The 20947-nt window shown below is 37.2% G+C and overlaps 1 protein-coding gene across 1 annotated transcript; it reads left to right on the top strand.

The window, feature by feature from the left end:
• The first annotated feature begins 6621 nt into the window (after positions 1–6621).
• On the top strand, positions 6622–13078 carry LOC137736982 (Galactose mutarotase-like superfamily protein). Its single transcript, XM_068476314.2, has 9 exons — positions 6622–7067; positions 8478–8552; positions 9524–9580; positions 9663–9823; positions 9962–10102; positions 10883–10985; positions 11063–11162; positions 11732–11979; positions 12774–13078. Exons 1-8 carry the CDS (start codon positions 6711–6713, stop codon positions 11944–11946), a joined length of 1209 nt encoding a protein of 402 aa, XP_068332415.2. The 5' UTR covers positions 6622–6710; the 3' UTR covers positions 11947–11979; positions 12774–13078.
• The last annotated feature ends 7869 nt before the right edge of the window (positions 13079–20947 follow it).

The following is a 20947-nucleotide window of genomic DNA, read 5'->3' as shown; positions in this document are numbered from 1 at the left end:
CGTGCCCCCACGTGCCGCCCACGCGCAGACACGTGCCTAGCACACTGACGGCGTCAGTTAACACCATCAGGAATATTCATTAAGTCTAACAGATTCCGTTAACGCCATTAGGAATATTCCGTCCAAACTGACGGAATATTCCGTCATCTTCTCCAGCGCCGTCGCCGGAAAATCGGGAAAAATTCTAAACTTAATATCTCACTCATTTTTCACCCAAATTTCACGAAATTGGTACCAAAATGAAGCTTACAACTAGAGGAACAAATCCTTACCACTTTCAAGCACTAAGACCAACGGAATCTCGCCAGGAAAACTCCACCAAATCCGGCCAAACCTGCAACCCACGATCTCGACGTCCAAAACCTTCAAACGAACCACCACGAGCCTCCTAAGGACCTTACCAAGCTTCCTACAAACTTGAAATTCCCAAAAACACAAGAATTAACGTGTGCATGAACAGTACCCCGATTTACACCTCTCGGGTTCGACGTGAAAACAAGGGTTCCCTTACTTGAAATGGGTATGGTTGAACTCCTAAGAACCTCACGAGCACAAATATGTAGTTTGTTTCCTCGATCCGTAACGTTTCCAATGGTTTTGGTGTTGTCTGTACGAAGAAGATAGGAAAGGGGGAGAGAGAGGGACTCGGGACAAGAAGAAGATGGGGATGAATGTGTGTGGGTGCGTGTGTGGTCCAAAAACAGCCAGCCAAATTCCAAAAACGACCACACAATGTAACAAACATACTAGGGGCAAAATCGTCATTTCACCCATACGGTACGAAAAGTCCAGAACGGGCTGTCACAAGATGGGTTCCACAAATAATTGATAGAATTCATCTACATCTTGCACTACTATAGCAATTATGTTATAGAAATCAAACTCGACAAAACTTATCTAAACTATTGTTGACACAACACGAAGTTAGTGAGGATTACAGGCACAAATCTTTGAAGATAAAATTCTGAAGTCCATCAGTTTGACATAAATCCCAAAGGATAATAATTGATTGGAAGATAATTACAATGGAACAACCAAAAGGCTTAAATAAATGGATTAGAACTCCTAAAACAACTCAAAGGACTCTAGTAATTAAAACGACATTAATTTGACATAACTCAGATGGAAAATCAAAAGTCCGATTTTTACTACAAATTTTAAAACGCTAAATCAAATAATCATATCAGGAAAATAAGATCCCAATAGAATAATTATTTTGAAATTAAAATAAAATAAGAAATCAAATACAAACTTGCCAAAGATAATATTTTGTTGAAATCTTCTCAAGCAACCTAAAAATTCCGATAAAATATTCTTCTTCCTCTTTTAACGCCATATTTGATATTTGGGTGGAATTTTTGTCTCTTGCGTCCTTTCCTGTTAATTTTAGACCACTTACTTTTCTTTACTTTTCTTCGTAGAAATTTACCCCATTCCTGTCTTACATCAGAGTCCTCCACTTGTAAGGAACTCGACCTCGAGTTCTCCTTAAAACAATCTTGGTGGCTAGTAGACAAGTCCCTTGTTAAGCAAATAAATTCTTCAACTTGAGAAGCTGAACTTTTAGTGCACTTAGGTGGGATAATCATGAAATTAATTTCATAAACAAGATTAAAATATACCAAATGATAATCAAAATATTTTTCCTTCCCCAAATTTTTTTTGGCCAACAATAGAATTTAACTCCAATTTATTAGATTGTTGATTCTCCAAAGGCATAACAAATTAAGAATCACCCATTTCTTGAGTCTCCATGTAACAACCTGTTTCTAATTTTATGGTTTTTATAATTTTAATGGTGTGAATTGACGAAAATGCCCCTTGAGGCAAGATTGTTGACTTTCGTTGACCGTCATTTTGTGTCACGTATGAGCTATTATTTTATCGTATTTTCGGAGTACGTGACAATACGAATACGTAGGTGAAAATATAATACTATAATATAATACCTCCGAACTCATACTTTCATTCTCCTTCCGTACAATACTATAATATAATATCTTTATAAAAACATAGTCAAATATATATATATACACACACACACACACACATATATAATAACATCACGCCAAATATAAATATATAATAACATAAAGTTAAAATAATTGTACTGAAATTAAAATTAAACATAAAAGAATTTTCACCTATGTATTTGAAACGTCACGTACTTTGAGAATACAATAAAATAATAGCTCATACGCATCATGAAATGATGGTCAACAGAAGTCAACAATCTCACCTCAAGGGGCATTTTCGTCAATTTACACCATCAAAATTATAAAAACCGTAAAATTAGGGACAAGTTGTTACACTCCACTTATAACATCCCACATCGCCCAGGGGAGTGATCCTTATATGCATATTCTCATCTCTACCTAGCACGAGGCCTTTTGGGAGCTCACTGGCTTTGGGTTCCGTAGGAACTCCGAAGTTAAGCGAGAAGGGGGCTAGAGCAATCCCATGATGGGTGACCCATTGGGAAGTTGCTTGTGAGTTCCCAAAAATAAAACCGTGAGGGAATGGTAAGCCCAAAGCGGACAATATCGTGCTATGGTGGTGGAGTGGGCCCGGGAAGTGGTCCGTCCCGGGCCGGGATGTGACAATATGGTATCAGAGCCTAACCCTGGCCGTGGTGTGCCGACGAGGGCGTCGGGCCCCTAAGGGGGGTGGATTGTAACATCTCACATCGCCTAGGGGAGTGATCCTTATATGCATATTCTCATCTCTACCTAGCACGAGGCCTTTTGGGAGTTCACTGGCTTCGGGTTCCATGGGAACTCCGAAGTTAAGCGAGTAGCGCGCGAGAGCACTCCCAGGATGGGTGACCCATCGGGAAGTTCTTGTGTGAGTTCCCAAAAACAAAACCGTGAGGGCGTGGTCGGGGCCCAAAGCGGACAATATCGTGCTACGGTGGTGGAGCGGGCCCGGGAAGTGGTCCCCCCCGAGCCGGGATGTGACAATTTGGTATCAGAGCCTAACCTTGGTCGCGTGTGTGCCGACGAGGACGTCGGGCCCTTAAGGGGGGTGGATTGTGAGATCCCACATCGCCCAGGGGAGTGATCCTTATATGTATTTCCCTATCCCTACCTAGCACGAGGCCTTTTGGGAGCTCACTGTCTTCGGGTTCCATAGGAACTCCGAAGTTAAGCGAGAAGGGGGCTAGAGCAATTCCATGATGGGTGACCCACTGGGAAGTTGCTCGTGAGTTCCCAAAAACAAAACCGTGAGGGAATGGTAAGCCCAAAGCGGACAGTATCGTGCTACGGTGGTGGAGCGGGCCCGGGAAGTGATCCGCCCCGGGCCGGGATGTGACACCACTTGTGGGAAATCATTCTCAACTAGCAACATTTCTTGTTCTTTTTCTTCCCCCTTGACATCCACCGTTTCTTGGCAAAATGAAATTTTAGTCTCCATCAGCGTAGCTTATTTTCTAATGATTGATTGGCCCATCCGGTAGAAATCAGGAAAGAATTTCTTAACAAATAGTCGCTCCCACCATAAACGCACATCACCATCTAAATGAGAAGCAGCCATCTTCACCATCTTCCTTTCTGTAATTGGTCGTGTCTTGAAAAGTTCTTCTACATCCTTAACCCACAAGAGAAACCTTCAATATAATCACTTCCAAGGAAAATAGAAATATCTTCAACATTAACTAGAAATATCTTTAACCTTGAATAGATAATCGAAGGGTGTTTGACATGAAGGACAATTAGTATTATGGTTTGCATTCCTTTTCACTTGTAAGTACGATATCTCGTATTCGACTCCCATGAATGGTGAGTCAAAATTTTCATCTTTAAATATTGTTGTAACTGAGAGATCTCATATTCGACCCTAGCCGCCCCTCTTCTTTCTTTCTTGCTCAAAATCAAAGAATCTCACTTGTCCCATATCTGTGGTCCCTTTCCTTTGGTTTCTTATTCTCCAAGCTACAATGTAGTAGTGCTTTATTTAGGGTTTTTAGTAAATATAAATCAGATGGTTCCATCGACAAGTTCAAAGCAATGGTAGTTACAAAATAGTTTCGCTAACAAGAAGAAATTGATTTCCACGACACTTTCAATCCAGTAACTAAGACAGTAAGCAAAAGACTTGTTATCTCATTGTTTGGTTGCTCGGTTTCCAACTGATTTCAATTTCTAAGGGAGAAATGAAATTATGGATAACAAACGGACCAAGTTCTAAATCTACCTCCATAGGTCATGAAGAACAAACATACCAAATCTTAAATCCTTATATTTGTATGTGAAGTTGTGTTATGTAGGGGTGGGCAAACGGGTACTGAACCCGCAGGTAAGGGCGTGTACTAGCGGTTCGGGGCGGGTCCATGTTTTTTTATATCACAACGGGGCATGATGGGCCGTGTCCAAGTAAAAAGCGGGGTAGAGTGGTTCCTAATTCTTAGAGACACAGGCCCCCGGCCCGAACCGTACCTAGTGTCTTTTGGTGGGGATTACAATCATTACATTTATGCCATTCAAATCTCACACACACAAATGTATGATAACAGTCTAGGGCCGAACTTTCTACTCCTCCCTCAATCTCTCCTCCTCGAATCTCTTTTCCTCTCTTGAGTCCTCGACGACAACCTAGACTTCAAATCTAGAAAAGCAAAAAACGAAAAAAATGAAAAGAAAAAAAAAGAGCAGAAAATGACCTAACAGAAAAGCAGGAAAAAAAACACGGATCTTTATTCACCCATTCTTCAAATCCAGAAAACCCAATTGAAAATAAAACCCAAATAGATCCAGTTCTCCCATCAGATCTCAGAAACTAGACAAATTGAAAAAACCCATTCTTCAAATCCAGCAGGTCTCAATCTCATTGGCGACACGGAGGATTTGAGCTTGAAGGCAAGAGCGGAGGGGATGACCTTTTTGTCGAAGACCCTCCATGGAGAAAGTGGTGGTCCGGTTCCTGAAACGATCGAGAAAGTTAATTCTCACAAAAGAAAAACTCCAAAATCCAATTTTCCCATAAAATCAATGAGTACCACAATGAAGCATGAAAAATGACGTCACATCATTCTCCGAAAAGGAACAAAATTTCACAACATTACCTCACCAGAGAAAAACCCAAATTACAGAAATTAGATTTGCACAACAGAAATCAGTGTTTTTCTAATTAAAAGAAAAAAACCCACTGACCCAATTTCATTCCCAAATGCATGAATGTCTTTCCTCAGAAAATAAAACAAAGTTCCAACAATTTTCTTTTAAAGAAGAAGAACGACTGAGAGGTCTGCCTGAATAAAGAGTATCAGATACATATATATATATATATATATATGTAGAGAGAAAGAGAGAAAGAGAGAGAGAGAGAGAGAGAGAGGGAGAGAGTCCTATTTGAATCACAGGGAGAGTTTTGGGTTGAAGAGATTGTTGTTTGCTTGAGTGTTGAGGTTGGAATCATCAGCAGTACTCACACATACCAACTGTATCTATAGTTAAATGTATCCAATTTGCAGAAAGAACAAAACTAAAAAAACGCAGTTGTAAGAGACAGAGAAGAGAGAGAGACAGAGAGAAAGAGAACTGGAAGTTTGGAACGATCGAGAAAGTTAAAGAAGAAGAGGAAAAAAAAAAAACAAGACAAGAGAACCTATGGACCCGGCCTGAACCGGCCCGTTTCAAACGGGCCGGATTAGGTCCGGTTCTTGTATTAAAATTTGTTATACCCGCCCAGTCCGATCTGTTTCTTTTAAATCCGGATCTTGTTCGATCCCTTCAAAATTGGGTCCGGCTTGGCTCGTGCCCAACCCATATTGTTATGTGTCATTTCCATACCAAATAAACTCCTTTATAACATGTATATACTATTTAGAGAGTGTGTACACTAAATGTTTTTATGTCTAGCAATCATACAAGAGCATAACGTTATTAATTACGTTACATAAGTGGTGGAAAGGTTAATAGTTTAAGACCTAAAATGTTATATGACTAATAAGAAAAAAAATACAAGTATTTAAACTACAGAGTAATAGAATCCTATTTGTCAATCAGAAGAGAGTGAAAAAAGCTATTTAGTCTTCTATCACAATAAAAAGGTTAAGCATAGTAATGCAATTTCACAAAACAATTTTTTTTTTTGTTTAAACATCACTTACATGAATTTTAGTATCACTAATTTAAAAATAAAATAAAATAAATCAGATTTTAAAAACGTTCCATTCCACTCTCTTCCTCTCTCATTCAATTTTAAAAACAAAAATAAAAAATTTATACACTAATAAAAATATAAATAACTTAATAATACTAAAGCCTGGTTTGGTATTGAAGTGATTCTGAAAAAAAACTGGTATCAAAAAAAGCTGGAAGCTGTTTTTGTGTTTGGTAAACATTCAGCTTCAGCTTTTTTTCACAGTTTTGGATGAAAAAAAGCCAAAAACAAGAAGCTGCAAAACCCAGCTTTGAAAAACCGGCTTTTTTTCACATCTGTTTTACATAAAAGTTTACCAAACACTATAATACTGCTTTTTTTTTTTTTTTCAAAAGCACTTTTACAAAAAAGTTTACCAAACACTCTGCTACTTTATTTCACAGCTGCTTATTCTCAAAGCACAACAGAAGTAGTTTTTTTTCAAAGCACAGCAATACCAAACCAGCCCTAAGTAACGGTGCAATCAATTTTAGATAAGATATATTTTGTTATAGTACAACACAGGTTTAGTTCCCATGACAGGAAAATATTAAAAAGAAGAAAGGTAGATGACAAGAGGAAGTTTCACGAGAGAGAGAAACTTGGCAGTTGCTCTGCTGCTGCTACTTCCTTCACTGCCTTTCAGTTTCTCAGGCAACATCAACAACAACAAGAGCCGATTCTCGAGAGAGAGAGATCGATCCTTTTACAGAGACGGAATGAGCAGCGACAAGGCTCCGAATCCAATCGCTGCTTCTGCTGCAGCATCTCCCACAAATGCATCCAGTAATACTACCACTGGCGGTGGTGGCTCTACTGCCGTTGCTAATGCTAACGTAAGCCTTCATCCCGGCGTTGAATCCTGTAAGGGTATCAATGGCCTTGACAAGCTCGTCCTCCATGATCCACGAGGCAGTTCTGCTGAGGTATTCCCCTCTGAAACGACGTCCTTCTCCCTTATATCCCTCTTTCCTTCGTTTTGGCTTTGCTTTTTCTTTTTTGTTTGATCGAGATCTGATGCTTGCTTGATTTCATTTTCTGTTTGAGAATTAGAAATGGAATTGTTCGATTTGTTTCAATATCTTGTTTGTTTATTTGGACTTCGATCCCGTTTGGTGAATCTAGGGTTTTCTTGATTTGCTGCGTTCCGATTTGTTCGATCTGCATGGGTGGAGTTCTTGAGTAATGAGGTGATGATGAAATCACGAGTGATTGATTTTTTTTTATTTGTTTATCAGGCTAATTTTAATCTTGAACTAATTGTTTTAAGGGCAAACAATGTGTTTTTCCACGGTTTCGGAGTGAGAACTTAAAGAGCAGGAATCTGTTTATTAGTTACTACCATGAAATTTCCTTGTACAAACCTAAGCTTGCCTCATCATTTACCCTTTGGAGGATTGAGAAGTGTCTTCGATTGATAAGAGTAGAAACCGGTTAAGTTTATTTGTAATTTCCCATATTTGTACAAATTTGGAGGATCGAGAAGTGTCTGCGGTTTTATTAATTTTACTGTTTTTTCATATTAGAAACTAGTTGTTGCGGTCGAATCTGGACAAAAATTCATATCATGGAAGGACTAAACTCATAATTTCCTTTCAGAGTGTAATTCAAGTCTGATTGGTGAGGAACGGTAGGTCCACCAATAGCAATAGGATCTTTCCAAAGGTTTTGAAGTTCATGGAGTATTAACTAATCTGCTATGACGCTTTTTTTCTTTTTTCCTTGCTAAATAGATATTTATAAGTAGATGCACAAGGTTCAGTCATTTCAATTGGAAGGACATTAAGATGAGTATCTAATATGAGAAAGTTACTGGTGTTATGTTGTGTACATTACCAGATTTGTTATCAAATTGAATATTTTTTTTTACCTTAAAAACACTCAAATAATTTTGATTTTGCCTGTTCACGGGACAAGTATCTAATGTGATTTCGTACTTAGTGTTTGTTAATTAATCTGATAAGTGCGATAGTCTATTAATGTTTCTGACATTAGCCTACTGTGTATTGCCTATGTAGAATGCCAATTTGGTTCACTTCTCTCCCTTGATGATACTTGAATTTGGATACAATTACTTGAGTGCATGCTAATGCTTTATTTTTCATTTACCGCCTGATGATTATTTTCTTGCTGCTAGTCTTGCTCTTGCTAGATTGATACACTAATATATCAATTGGTATTGCACCCTGAGTTATTATTGGTCTGCATAGTTTCACTTTCTATGTTTGTTTTGTTTTAGAATGTAATTTCAGGCTTCAGAAGCATATTTCCAAGGCTGATTACAGTGGCCTTTCAACTTCTGTTGCCTTATAGTTATTTGTTTTTGGGCTTTTCAGGTGTATTTGTATGGGGCTCATGTAACTTCATGGAAGAATGATCATGGAGAGGAATTGCTGTTTGTTAGCAGTAAGGTGCTATGCAGCAATTTTTGTTAATTCTTTTTATCTATTATTTTTTTAGGTGTAAATTCTCTTGATTTTTCCAATGGACATCACTGAAGGAATTTCCATTTCTTTTTTTGTTTCTTTACGGTGTTGTGTATTATCTTTAATGGTGATTCTTTTTACACATTTTATTTTTCTTGTTCATACTTTAGAAAATGTTTTTAAGCATTGTATTCATGTATCATAGCACCTTATACGATTATTTTGGATGAAAAACTGCTAATGATATGTATGCATTAAACGGATGGGAGCTTATTGTATTGTGATAACAAACCTTTGAGAAGGATGTAGTGCATGTTGGCATTGTGGTACTGCGTTATGTGGAGTGAGCAGTGTCGGCATACACCATTATAAAGTTATGTCATCCAAATTTTTGCTTATCAACTCAGTTCGTTTCTTATTCTTTTAGTTTTAAGTGGGCTCTAAGATTTGGTCAGGTTGCTTTTGTGACTGTTCTGTGCTCCTGGGAGGATAATTAGGATGTTGATTATAGATTCTTGGAAGTCTGGCAACACTGTTTTTAGTTCGTGTCATGAAACGTGAGACGACTAGGGATGACAGTTTTATCCGTGATGCTCAATTCTCTCAGCAACCCACACCGAATGGGGAAAGCATGGGGTTGGGGACGACAATCTTTTTTCTTCCAAATAAGGTTGGGTTATGGGGGTGCAGATTGAGGTCCCTGCCCCATACCCGTCCTCATCCCCATCCCTGTTCCCCATCTGGTTTTTTATTTTATATCATATTTTCTGTTTAACTGGATTTTGCTATCAAAATTTGTAGAAAGGGATATAACCTTAATTACTATCATGCATTTCACAATGGAAAGGGGACTGATAATACTTTGTGGCATATTTCTTCCTCCTTTTATTTTTGCCCTTCCTTTATTCACCCAAAAACAAATCATCTGACATGTATATATCTTATTTCTTCCGCAGGCTATCTTTAAGCCTCCAAAAGCAATTCGTGGGGGAATCCCGTTATGCTTTCCGCAAGTATGTACTCCTTTCTGATGGTCTTTCCTGCTTTATTTGATTGTTCATCCTCGTGAAGGGAACTTGTACGTTGTTTATGCAGTTTTCAAATCTTGGTCCTCTTGATGCACATGGATTTGCTAGAAACAGATTTTGGAGCATTGACTCTGATCCATCTCCGTTCCCAACAAATAGCCCCAATAAAGTTTCTGTTGACTTGATCCTTAAGCCTACTGAAGAAGATATGAAGACCTGGCCTCACAGGTGAATACTGGGAAATATGTTGATTTATTATTTGTTAAGGCATTGGAGGAAGATTCTAATTGGAATCTACTTAACTTCTGTTTTTTTGTCAACTTTAACTATAAGGTTTCTTTTACTTGATTTCATGTTCAACTGAAGTTATGAGTTCCGGCTGCGGGTAGCTTTGGGACCCGGTGGAGATCTGACATTGATATCCCGCATCAGGAATACCAACACCGATGGGAAGCCGTTCACATTCACATTTGCATATCACACTTACTTCGCTGTTTCAGATATCAGGTTATTCATCCACTTGATCTTGTTAGACATGCTATTTATTTAGCATCTAAATAAACCAAACGAGTAAAGGGACTCCAAAATTGATAGCTTTTTCATCTCATTTTCTGCCTTAAATAATCCTGAATTTGTGAGCATAGTATAGGTATCATTGTTGTAGGTGTTGGAACTTTTCTTTCACTCCATAAGTGATCAGAGTATGACGCATAAACATATCTCGTCCGTCTATGGTTGACTATGCTGCATTGTGGCAGAATGTGTGACTGAAATAGCATAATCACTTAAAATGTACTTGGTCGCATCGTTATGAAAATAACTTTGAAGACAAGCTCAGAAAATGGGTAAAATTAAAGCACTTTTTAACTGATGAGCATGTGATATTCTGCAAAGGTAGCCGTACTGGAAGGTGTGGCTGGATCGCCTCCTTTTCAGTGAGAGGTAATGCTTGTTGGGTATTTTGTAAAGAGGTTGCATGCAATACAGAGGATACAATTATAAAAGTGTGGTTCACTCCTCGTATAATGAATATAGATGCATGTCTATGTTTATGTAAACTCTATAAACCTAATTAAAATATTTAAAATGATAAGATTATCACATAAAAATTTAAAGCTAATCAGATCTTATTAACTGCGAATTGTGCAATATGACAGTCAGAAAAGAAAAACCATTGTTTACCATCCATGCTTGCCCTCAATTTAAATGCCATATCATGTAATATACAGTTTAAAGGACAACAACAGTTCTGGATGGTATTGAAATTTTCTTTGTGCTTCTGTTCAGTGAAGTTCGCGTAGAAGGATTGGAAACCTTGGATTATCTTGACAACTTGCAGAGCAGGAAACGTTGCACTGAACAAGGCGATGCTATAACATTTGAGTCAGAGGTAAGTTGAAGTCTCTCTCAATTTCTGTGTTTATAAGTTTTGTTAATTTTTCACTTTATTTTCCTAATAATAATTAGGTGGACAAGATATATCTGAGCACTCCTACAAAGATTGCAATTCTGGATCATGAGAAGAAGAGAACATTTGTAATACGCAAAGATGGTCTTCCAGATGCTGGTTAGGATTAATATGTTCAATCTTTCATATTGGAGTTATTCCTGCTGCAGTCTATTTTCTTTATTTTTAAAATTTCCGGGGTCCTGACTGAAGCTTATATAGTGGCTTTATCATAACTAACAAGAGAACAGAGTGAATTGCTTTATCCTACGACTCCCGAGATAACTAGGATTAATGGAGAGAACTCTTGTTCTTTCTTCATTCTTTTCAAAATAGTAACCTCATTGGTTTAAATGTTATTGTTCTATGATTTGATTAATTTAAAAGTTAATAGTGAAGAATTTTTTTAAATTTATCAACATCCACTGTCTTCAGCCATGTTTTACACTATCATATCTTTCCTAAATCTACAACCAGTTTTATTAGGTCTTTATGTTGATTAAGTCACTCTAATGATCTTCGTTGAATATATCCAAGTTCCACGGCTGGTTCTCTCATTTGATTCTTGGTTAATAGAAGTGAGGTGTTTTTTGTTGCTAAGAGTTATAATGTGAAATACCTGCCCTCATAGTGTTCATTGGGATCGTATTCTGTACTGTATAGTGATTTAAATTTTTTTCCCCATTCAGTTGTATGGAATCCCTGGGATAAGAAGGCGAAGGCTTTGACTGACTTTGGAGATGATGAATACAAGCATATGCTCTGTGTGGAGGCTGCTGCTATTGAGAAACCTATAACATTGAAACCTGGAGAGGAGTGGAGAGGAAGGCAGGAGCTTTCAGCTGTTCCTTCCAGTTACTGCAGCGGGCAACTTGATCCCCGAAAGGTTCTTCAGGGAAGCTGAAAGTTCCATCATTCTGGCCTATACTTTGTACAGGTACGTGTGCCGAGAGTTCAAACTAGTAAATATCTAATCATACATCTGGTGCTGGCCTTTCACTTCTCCACGAATTGTCTGATGCATCAAGTAGACCTAACTTGTAAATTCAAAACATAAGCATTACAATGAATTCATACTTGTCTTTCTAAGATGCCTATACTCGTTTTTGGTTGTTTCATTTTCTGATTGAACAGTCGCTATTTTGCATGATCAGCTTGTGTTTTACTATTTGTTAACAAAAATATGAGCTCGTATGTAATTTTTTTTTTTTTCTTTCTAATGAACTAATTGTATCTGCTTCTATTTTTCTCCCCAGTGAATTGTTAGTAAGCAAAACGAAGGGGAAATTGACTACTAATAGTTCTTTTCAAAGGAGGCAGCCAAACCTTTAGGGCTTGTTTGGTACACGTGATAAAATTGGAATGGATAGCTTATTAAACTAAAGGTATTTTGAAGGGAGAAATTATAAAATTATGACCATCTAGAGGATAGAAGATGAATTACTCGTGAATAAACTTATTAACGGAAACTAAAGGGATGTTGATGCATCATTTAGTTTGGAATGTGATTTGGCTTATGGGTAATGGTTATGGAGTAGATTGTTATGGTAGCAGGGGGTTTGGGTATTTGTTCAATCAACTCAAATTCTCAGAGTAGCTTTTCGAGGATTCGGGAATACCGACGGGTTGGTTTCATGGACGTGAACTGTTAAAATAGATGTTGTCGTTTGTTTTAATTAGTATGATTTCAAATATTGTTGGTGATAGTCTAATAGATCTTTCGTTCTGCAGGTATGTTGTTGCACATGTACATCGGTCGGGAAAGCAAATTCAGCCCGCTATTTTCGCTCCGAGAATTTTACTGTGTTGGGTGAAATGATCGATTCATGAGTACATATGACTCGATATAATATGGTTTTTTTTTTTTAAGTCGATGAAGTTTTTTTTTATTTTTTTATTTTTGGTGTGGAAGGAAATTAACTCGAGTGGAAATGGTCGACGCTTGGTCCGGTGGATGACTGTACGTGTTTTTCTTAAACGAAATGTCAGTGAATGTTCTTTTCGATTTAGATTCGATTCGATTCGGTTTATGGTAATTCCTTCTTATCTTAAAATAGTATGTAGAGTGGTGGTACTGCATCTCTTTTTTCTGTTGACAAAATATAGCTAGATGAAATTCTAACATATGGTAGCAAAAAATATAGCAACTTTTGCCAAGATTCGTGTGAGGGATAAATCCAAATGATATTTCTATCCATTAGATCTAGTAGTAGGCCCCTGTAGACCTGGTAATCAGTCCATAACAGGGAACTCGATAACGATTCTTTTTGTTAGCGAGTTATGTGTTTTGTATTGAGTTACAGGGTCACGTAAGAATTTATCAGGCCTAATGTCTTGACTTGGCAAATTAGTTGTGTTTGTGTCATACTTGTTATCTTTTCGGATTTTTAACTGGTGACTCGATAACAATATAACTTATTAGTGAGTTTATAACGGGTGACATGATAATGACATGACTAGTTAACAGGTTGTTTTGAAACTTGTTATTTTCGTGTTATGTTAACAGATCGTGCAAGAAATTGCTACGTCTAGGCTCATGATCAACTGCACTATGGTTGCATATTGAGGGGCTTGCCAAAGTTTTAAAATTTTGGGCTTTCCTTTTGTAAAAGTATAAATTTTTAAAATTTGGTTAAAATATCAAGTTTAATCAAAAGAAATGGTTTTTGTTGTAGAAAATTGACGAAAGGTCTTGAGTTTGAAATACTATGTGCTTTTTATTTTTTTTATTTTTATTTTATTCTTTCAAATTTTTACCAATTTCTGTTTGGTTGTTAATTTCTTTTTAATTATTAGTTCGTGGTTATGTAGGTTGTAGTTTTTAGACATCCATTCCAATTCAAGTCTAACTTTTAAAAAAGAGTGATGTGTAGACAAAATTTTTAGACCAAATTTGCAAATCAAATGTGTCACCAATAAGAAATAAGCACGTCAATCAATATTTGAGTAATAATCCAATCAACAATCACATCATACATTTTACAAATTTGGTTTAAAAATTTGGTATCCCTAGCATAAGCCTTCAAGAAATTAATGAATGCATGTCTCATCCATTGCCTGTGTATATATATCAATTAAAGACTCGAAAATATGATTAGTTTTTTAGTTTCAAATTGACAAGGTTAATAAGAAAAACACTTTACGAGTTATATAAAAACACTTTAAAAGTTCAGATAGATGGGAAACAAAACACATCATCTATCTACTTGTAAGCCCATGATTTTTTGGTTTTTCCCTTCTTTCAATACAAAATAAATTAATTTTTTTGTGTCTAAATTATTGAGTTTGAAGTGCTTTTCTACGTATAATTTTATCAAAATCTCATTGAAGTTGTTGGGGTGGGGGGGGGGGGGGGGGTGGGGTGGGGGTGGGGTGGGGGTGGGGTTCGTGGCGGTTATGGCGATGAAGTTCAACGACATTTCCTCGTCGTTGCAAGCAGAACTAGAGGTGGCTCGTGCGGGGCTTCTGTTGGTACGAGAAATCATTGCAGAGGCAATGGAATTCAAGGGGATGCTACGATGGTTCTTGTGACTCTTAACAGCCATGAAGCTGGTGATACTTCTTCGATGGGCAATTTGGTAAATAACACGCGCCACTTTTTGTATTCAATATCTCAAACAAAATTGATCCGTACCCGAAGGGAAGCAAATAGAGTGGCTAATAGACTGGTGCTTTTAGGACTCAACTTAAATAAATGGTGAGTGTGGTTTGAAGAACCCCCAGATGTAATTTTAGACCTCATTATGAAGGATAGCTTATCTTTGTAACTATGGTGTGGGACGCTTTATTTCCCTTCGACTAGGTTGAAATCCCTAGCAAGGTTTTTATCGAGGCCCATTAATTTGCACCCTATCCTTCCTATTTGTACGAATTCGAAATTTCTTATGAATGAATATTGTACATGATCTAAGAAAAAATGTAAATCTTGGTATCGCCATTTTAGCCTTCTCATTTTACGCGGATATCTTTTGTAATAAAAATAATGAAATCTGCCTACTTTATTACATTATCCTTTTTTAAATGGGAAAATTAGAGTCCTCTACAGTTTTTTATATCATTTAGATTAAACATCTGTGCCTTTTTACAATTTGATTAAAGTGTTTTGACCAATAGTCACCTATATTTTTAAAAATTAAAATAATTTTTGAATTTATCATTTTATCTGCATGATGCATTTTTCCATATTTAGTGGAGATATTAGTAATTAAACTATAACTTCTCTTCTTCCAAATATGTTTTTTCGATCACAATATTTATTTTTTTTTTGTTATGCAAACATTTAATATTATTTCTTTTTCCAAATGGTTTTTTCTTTTTCAAATAGTTGGTGATCAACATAAAAGGTCCGTGTAATTTTTTTGTGAAATTATATTTTTTTGGCTGTTTTTTTAAGTATAGTTGTTGACGAATTATTATTAGGTACACTACATTACGTATATATTATTTGCGGGTAGATTTGAATTTACAAAAATCATTAATTGGTACATTTATTTGCAATTTTGGTACGTTTGATTTGATACATATTGTTAATATTGGTACATTATTTTTATTTTGGTACATTTTATTTTGTACACATTGTGTATTGGTACGTTTATTTTATTCTCAATCTTATTTTCTCTTAACGTACTAAAAGAAAAACTTATTTTGGTACGTTTGATTTTGGGGAAAATATTTTAAACTATTTTGGAAAGAAAATATCTTAAATCATATCGTAGATAATTATTGCTGAATTGTAGCATTATTATTAAAATAAATTGAATCTAACCAACTTTTTTTTTTTTTACAATTATCTCTAACGGATAAGAGTGTAATCAAAATGCTAGATTATAAGAAATTTGTTACAATATAATGTGCATATAGCACCAAAATTATGACAAAAAAAAGTTTAATCAAATCACTAAAAGGTATGGATGTTTGATCTAGAAAATTCAAAACTGATGCGCCTATATCAAAAGATCCCTTTTTAAAATCCAGTGGTGTTTTCAAAGTTAAGTTGCCAGTTAAAATTGGATGGTAATAGGGCACAAATTATTCTAAAATGTAAACCCACGCCAAATGGATGTGACATTAGATGCCTCATTTTAAACTTTTGTAGACTAAACATTTATGTTTTTTGAGTTTTTTATTAAGCTTTTGAAACATTTGATTAAGATACTTAGACTTGAACTACTTCAGATTAATTGAAGTTAATTTACATTTAAATATCTGCTATATATTTTAAATAATTTCAACTATATTTAAGTCTAAAAAATTAAACTTTTCAAGTCTAAATGTAAACCCACGCCAAATGGAAACGTACCAATATTAAATGGAAACGTACCAAAATCAAAAGAAAACGTACCAACCCCGAATTAAAACGTACCCAATTATAAACTATATTAAAATGAATATTTATCATTTTGAAATGTTTAAAAATATGTTTGATTCATAAACAATGCTCTAGACAGTCTTGTTTTTTGGTAGATAAGTCTCTGGAACAACTTTTAGTTGATCGGAGATAAATCCTTATTATTGTAGATAATGCTAAATAATAACGATAAATCATATAATTTTGAATTAACAAAAAAGGCTATTGTCCGTTAATTAAAGTAATTTAAACTTTTACATTGTTAACGACTCTTTCTATAAAAAAATAATCATTAATTAAAGTAATTCCTCATTATTAGGAAAAAAAGTAAAAAAACTTATGTTTTGAAAACAAACGTACCAAAAATTCAAATGTACCAAAAACTAAATGTACCAAAATTCAAATGTACTAAAAAATTTGAAGGAACCAAGAAGCCAAATGGACCAAAAATTCAAATGTATCAAGTAACTAAATGTACCATTATAATCAAACGTACTGATATAACCAAACGTATCTAACAATGAGTTTTGTAACATTCTATTTAATTTACTAAAATAAATATTTTAATAAAAAATAAAAAAATCTTAAATCATCATAATAAGATATGCGTAAAAATAGGAGGAAAAAAGGGAATGCTAACATGAATAGACTTCTAATGAAATAAAATAAAAGTATCAAAATTGTAGGGAAAATTTTTAAACAAATTTGCAAAAGGAATATGTCACATCCCGGCCCGGGCGGGACCACTTCCCGGGCCCGCTCCACCACCGTAGCACAATATTGTCCGCTTTGGGCTTACCATTCCCTCACGGTTTTGTTTTTGGGAACTCACGAGCAACTTCCCAGAGGGTCACCCATCCTGGGAGTGCTCTCGTGCGCTACTCGCTTAACTTCGGAGTTCCTACGGAACCCGAAGCCAGTGAGCTCCCAAAAGGCCTCGTGCTAGGTAGGGATGGGAATATACATTTAAGGATCACTCCCTTGGGCGATGTGGGATGTCACAATCCACCCCCCTTAGGGGCCCGACGTCCTCGTCGGCACACCACGGCCAGGGTTAGGCTCTGATACCAACTGTCACATCCCGGCCCGGGGCGGACCACTTCCCGGGCCCACTCCTCCACCGTAGCACGATATTGTCCGCTTTGGGCCCCGACCACGCCCTCACGGTTTTGTTTTTGGGAACTCACGAGAAACTTCCCAGTGGGTCACCCATCATGGGATTGCTCTAGCCCTCTTCTCGCTTAACTTCGGAGTTCCTACGGAACCCGAAGCCAGTGAGCTCCCAAAAGGCATCGTGCTAGGTAGAGATGGGAATATACATATAAGGATCACTCCCCTGGGCGATGTGGGATGTCACAATCCACCCACCTTAGGGGCCCGACGTCCTCGTCGGCACATTTCCGGCCAGGGTTAGGCTCTGATACCAATGTCACATCCCGGCCCGGGCGAGACCACTTCCCGGGCCCGCTCCACCACCGTAGCACGATATTGTCCGCTTTGGGCTTACCATTCCCTCACGGTTTTGTTTTTGGGAACTCACGAGCAACTTCCCAGAGGGTCACCCATCCTGGGAGTGCTCTCGTGCGCTACTCGCTTAACTTCGGAGTTCCTACGGAACCCGAAGCCAGTGAGCTCCCAAAAGGCTTCGTGCTAGGTAGGGATGGGAATATACATTTAAGGATCACTCCCCTGGGCGATGTGGGATGTCACAGAATAGATGTTTTGTCTATGACATTTAAAAATGAGGCGTGTATATCAAAACGTCCCATAAAAAATTTGGTCTAAATAGTTAGTCTCTCTAGCATTACCCATTGGAAAATGTTACTGTCACTTTCATTTGTCAATAATTTTTTTTAATTTGAACTTAATTATTGTCTCTCTACACTGGACTAATAAAATCTCCCAAACTTTCAAATTTGCCCTTAGATAAATGAAAATAAAAACTAATGCTAGTCTTAACGCTCAAAATTGTAAGGTTAATGAAGTTAATTAAATCACTCTAGGTGGGCTTAGGAAATGAGCTGGAATTAAATGGAGTCAAAGATGTAAATGGTTTACCCCTCAAAACTAGACTACATCCACTGTGTTGCTCATAATATATAGATTTCAAGACTAAATAACTCTCGGCTCATACATTCAGTCTCTTTTCTCTTTGATTCGTCCAACCCCCATATTGGAGGTCTTTACTCCTTTATATAAGCCTCTCCCTCTTAAGGCTTCTCAAACAAGCATTTAATGTGCCAACAACTTTCACTAGCTTATTGACGCATTTCCACCTACTCGGCCAGGCTTTCATCAATGAAGTGATGTTCTTGTAACTAGGGTGGCACGTCCTTTTAGATCTAGGCGAATTGAGCATCTAATAGGACATTGGTTACTCTTCCTCAGCTCGCTGAAGACGTTCTTGGCTACCTTTACGTCCCATCCTAGATATTTGCTGCTGAATGCCAGTAGCCACATAAGTAAAATGGCACTTGAATAGTTCTTTCCATGGAAACTCAAGTTGTAAAGTTGTCAACTTGCCCACGTTCCATGCAGCCAGGCAACTCCTCTTTTGTCTCAGTCGGCTTGAGTGATTGGGATGGCTGTCTTTGACCCCTTGAGGCCTTGGGCTCTTTTGTCCTTTCTTGGGCTTACGCCATTGGGTGAGCCTAAAAGCGCCCAACATTACCCATAACCCACTGATAAGAAACAACACGTTTTTATCTCTCTTCACCCTCATCGTTTTTTTTCTTTTCTTTCTTTTTCGGTGATCCAAACACTAACGCCTGTAACCACTACTACTTTCCTTCTCTCTTTCTTGTTCTTGAGTTTGACTTTTATGTATCTATTGATTTGTTCTGTCTACTAGATATCTCCTCTTTCATTATGGTACAATTTTTAAATAAGTTTGGGTATTAAGGGTACAAGTCAACAATACAGTTAGAAATACAGTTAGTAAGTTGGTTAGTATTTGGTTGGAGTAGTTAGGCTTTCTCTTAGAAAAACAGTTGTGTAACCTTCATTCTATCAATTAATACAAAAGCATATTTCTCTCTCTAAAACTCTATGTGTTCATCTTTCTTCTTGATTTTCCCTTCAATTCTCAAACATTGCAACGTAGTTAACATGGTCTCAGAGCCACTAGGCACACGCCATGGATTATGGTGGTTTTTCTTCGTAGTAGTTTACATTTTTTTTTTCCTAGTTTAGTTTCTCTTCAAATTTCCATTAGATTTTTGGTGCTTCCTCGAGCTTGGGTTGCTTTTCTGTGATTGTTGAATTGTTGCGATTATTGGGTTGATTATTCTGTTTTGGAGATTTCACCACCGAGAGCTTTTCTTTCTTGGCGTTGGGTTCGGATACTGGGGGCGATTGGGTGGGGGATCACCTCTTCAATGTTTTTGTGGATTCTTGGGATCAACGACGGAGGAAGACTTGAAGGTGTTGTCAAGGCGGAGCCCGGACAACCGATTCCTCACCACCTCCAAGAACTGAAGCTCTTCGCTACATGATTTGTCACTTTGATTCTTGCTGGTCATAATTGTGTACGCATGTTGAAGAATCAACAACTTCAAATTTTAGTCTCAGACAAAATCCAATATCATGCTTCGTGGGTACATAATATTCCCAAGATCCCATTTCAATCCATGTTTTCCCATCTTGTTCCACCACCACATCAGGTTGTGAATTGTCATCCTGATAGCTAGTCCAGGTGTTTGATGAAATGCCCAGCTCAGAATTTTCATGTGAAGAGACAGGACGCGATGGTACCTTGGGTGCTCTATCAAGATTTTCCATATGTGCATCTTCCTGGGGGATCTTATTTCCATTGACATATGCAATTGCGTGCTGACGGTCACTTTTATTGGCAAGATCAAGATCTGCAGATTTTGGTATGGTTCTCTGCTTCTTCCTTCCATAATGTCTCACTGAACTTGCACTGGATTTGGGTATGGTTCTTGAAGTTCTTGGAGTCCAGTTGGTTGAAGATTGATATGTTTGATGGTTTTGCTCAGTCTCTTTATTGGGTTTGATGGTTTTGCAAATCTTGATATGTTTGGTGAAATGGGTATGGGTTCTTGGATTTTTGTGTTCATTGTCAAATTACTCAGACAGTTTTGTAGTATCCAATTCTTGTCTCTCTACTTCACTGATTTTCTACAATTCTGTTGAGGAGTTGTGCAATATATTCCTTATCACAACCTATATTTTCAGAGTTTAACCAACTCAGTTGTTAGCATGAATCTACAGTAAGTCCGGTTATATGTGTCTCAAAAGATGAAGTTAGAAGAAGTTGTTAATGGTAAATCCCACGAAGGGTAATTCCATGTTGTGAATAGGTAGTGTTGTGAATTGGTAAAATCCACAAAGGGCGATCCCGTGGACATTAGTGTAGTGTAGTGTTGGCAGAAAGCCATTAGAAATGGGCATGAAGCCATTAGAAGTTGAAATTTGTTGGCACGAAGCCGTTAGTAATTAGTTTTGATTGTGGGCACGAAGCCAATGTTAAATGAGATTGTTGACGGTAAATCCCACGAAGGGTAAACCCGCAAGAAATTGTTATAACCGGCCCGAG

Source organism: Pyrus communis, chromosome 13, assembly GCF_041283825.1.
Source record: "Pyrus communis isolate YQ-2024b chromosome 13, ASM4128382v1, whole genome shotgun sequence".
NCBI lineage: Eukaryota > Viridiplantae > Streptophyta > Magnoliopsida > Rosales > Rosaceae > Pyrus > Pyrus communis.
Note: the sequence above shows the minus strand (reverse complement) of the source record. Positions and strands in the feature narration are given on the sequence as shown.

Bases quoted from the DNA above. Each gene is read 5' to 3' on its own strand.
- LOC137736982 (XM_068476314.2), top strand. From the start codon at position 6,711: ATGACAAGAGGAAGTTTCACGAGAGAGAGAAACTTGGCAGTTGCTCTG. The intron at 8,553-9,523 runs GTGCTATGCAGC...TTTCTTCCGCAG, and splicing joins TGCTGTTTGTTAGCAGTAAG to GCTATCTTTAAGCCTCCAAA. The intron at 9,581-9,662 runs GTATGTACTCCT...TTGTTTATGCAG, and splicing joins TCCCGTTATGCTTTCCGCAA to TTTTCAAATCTTGGTCCTCT.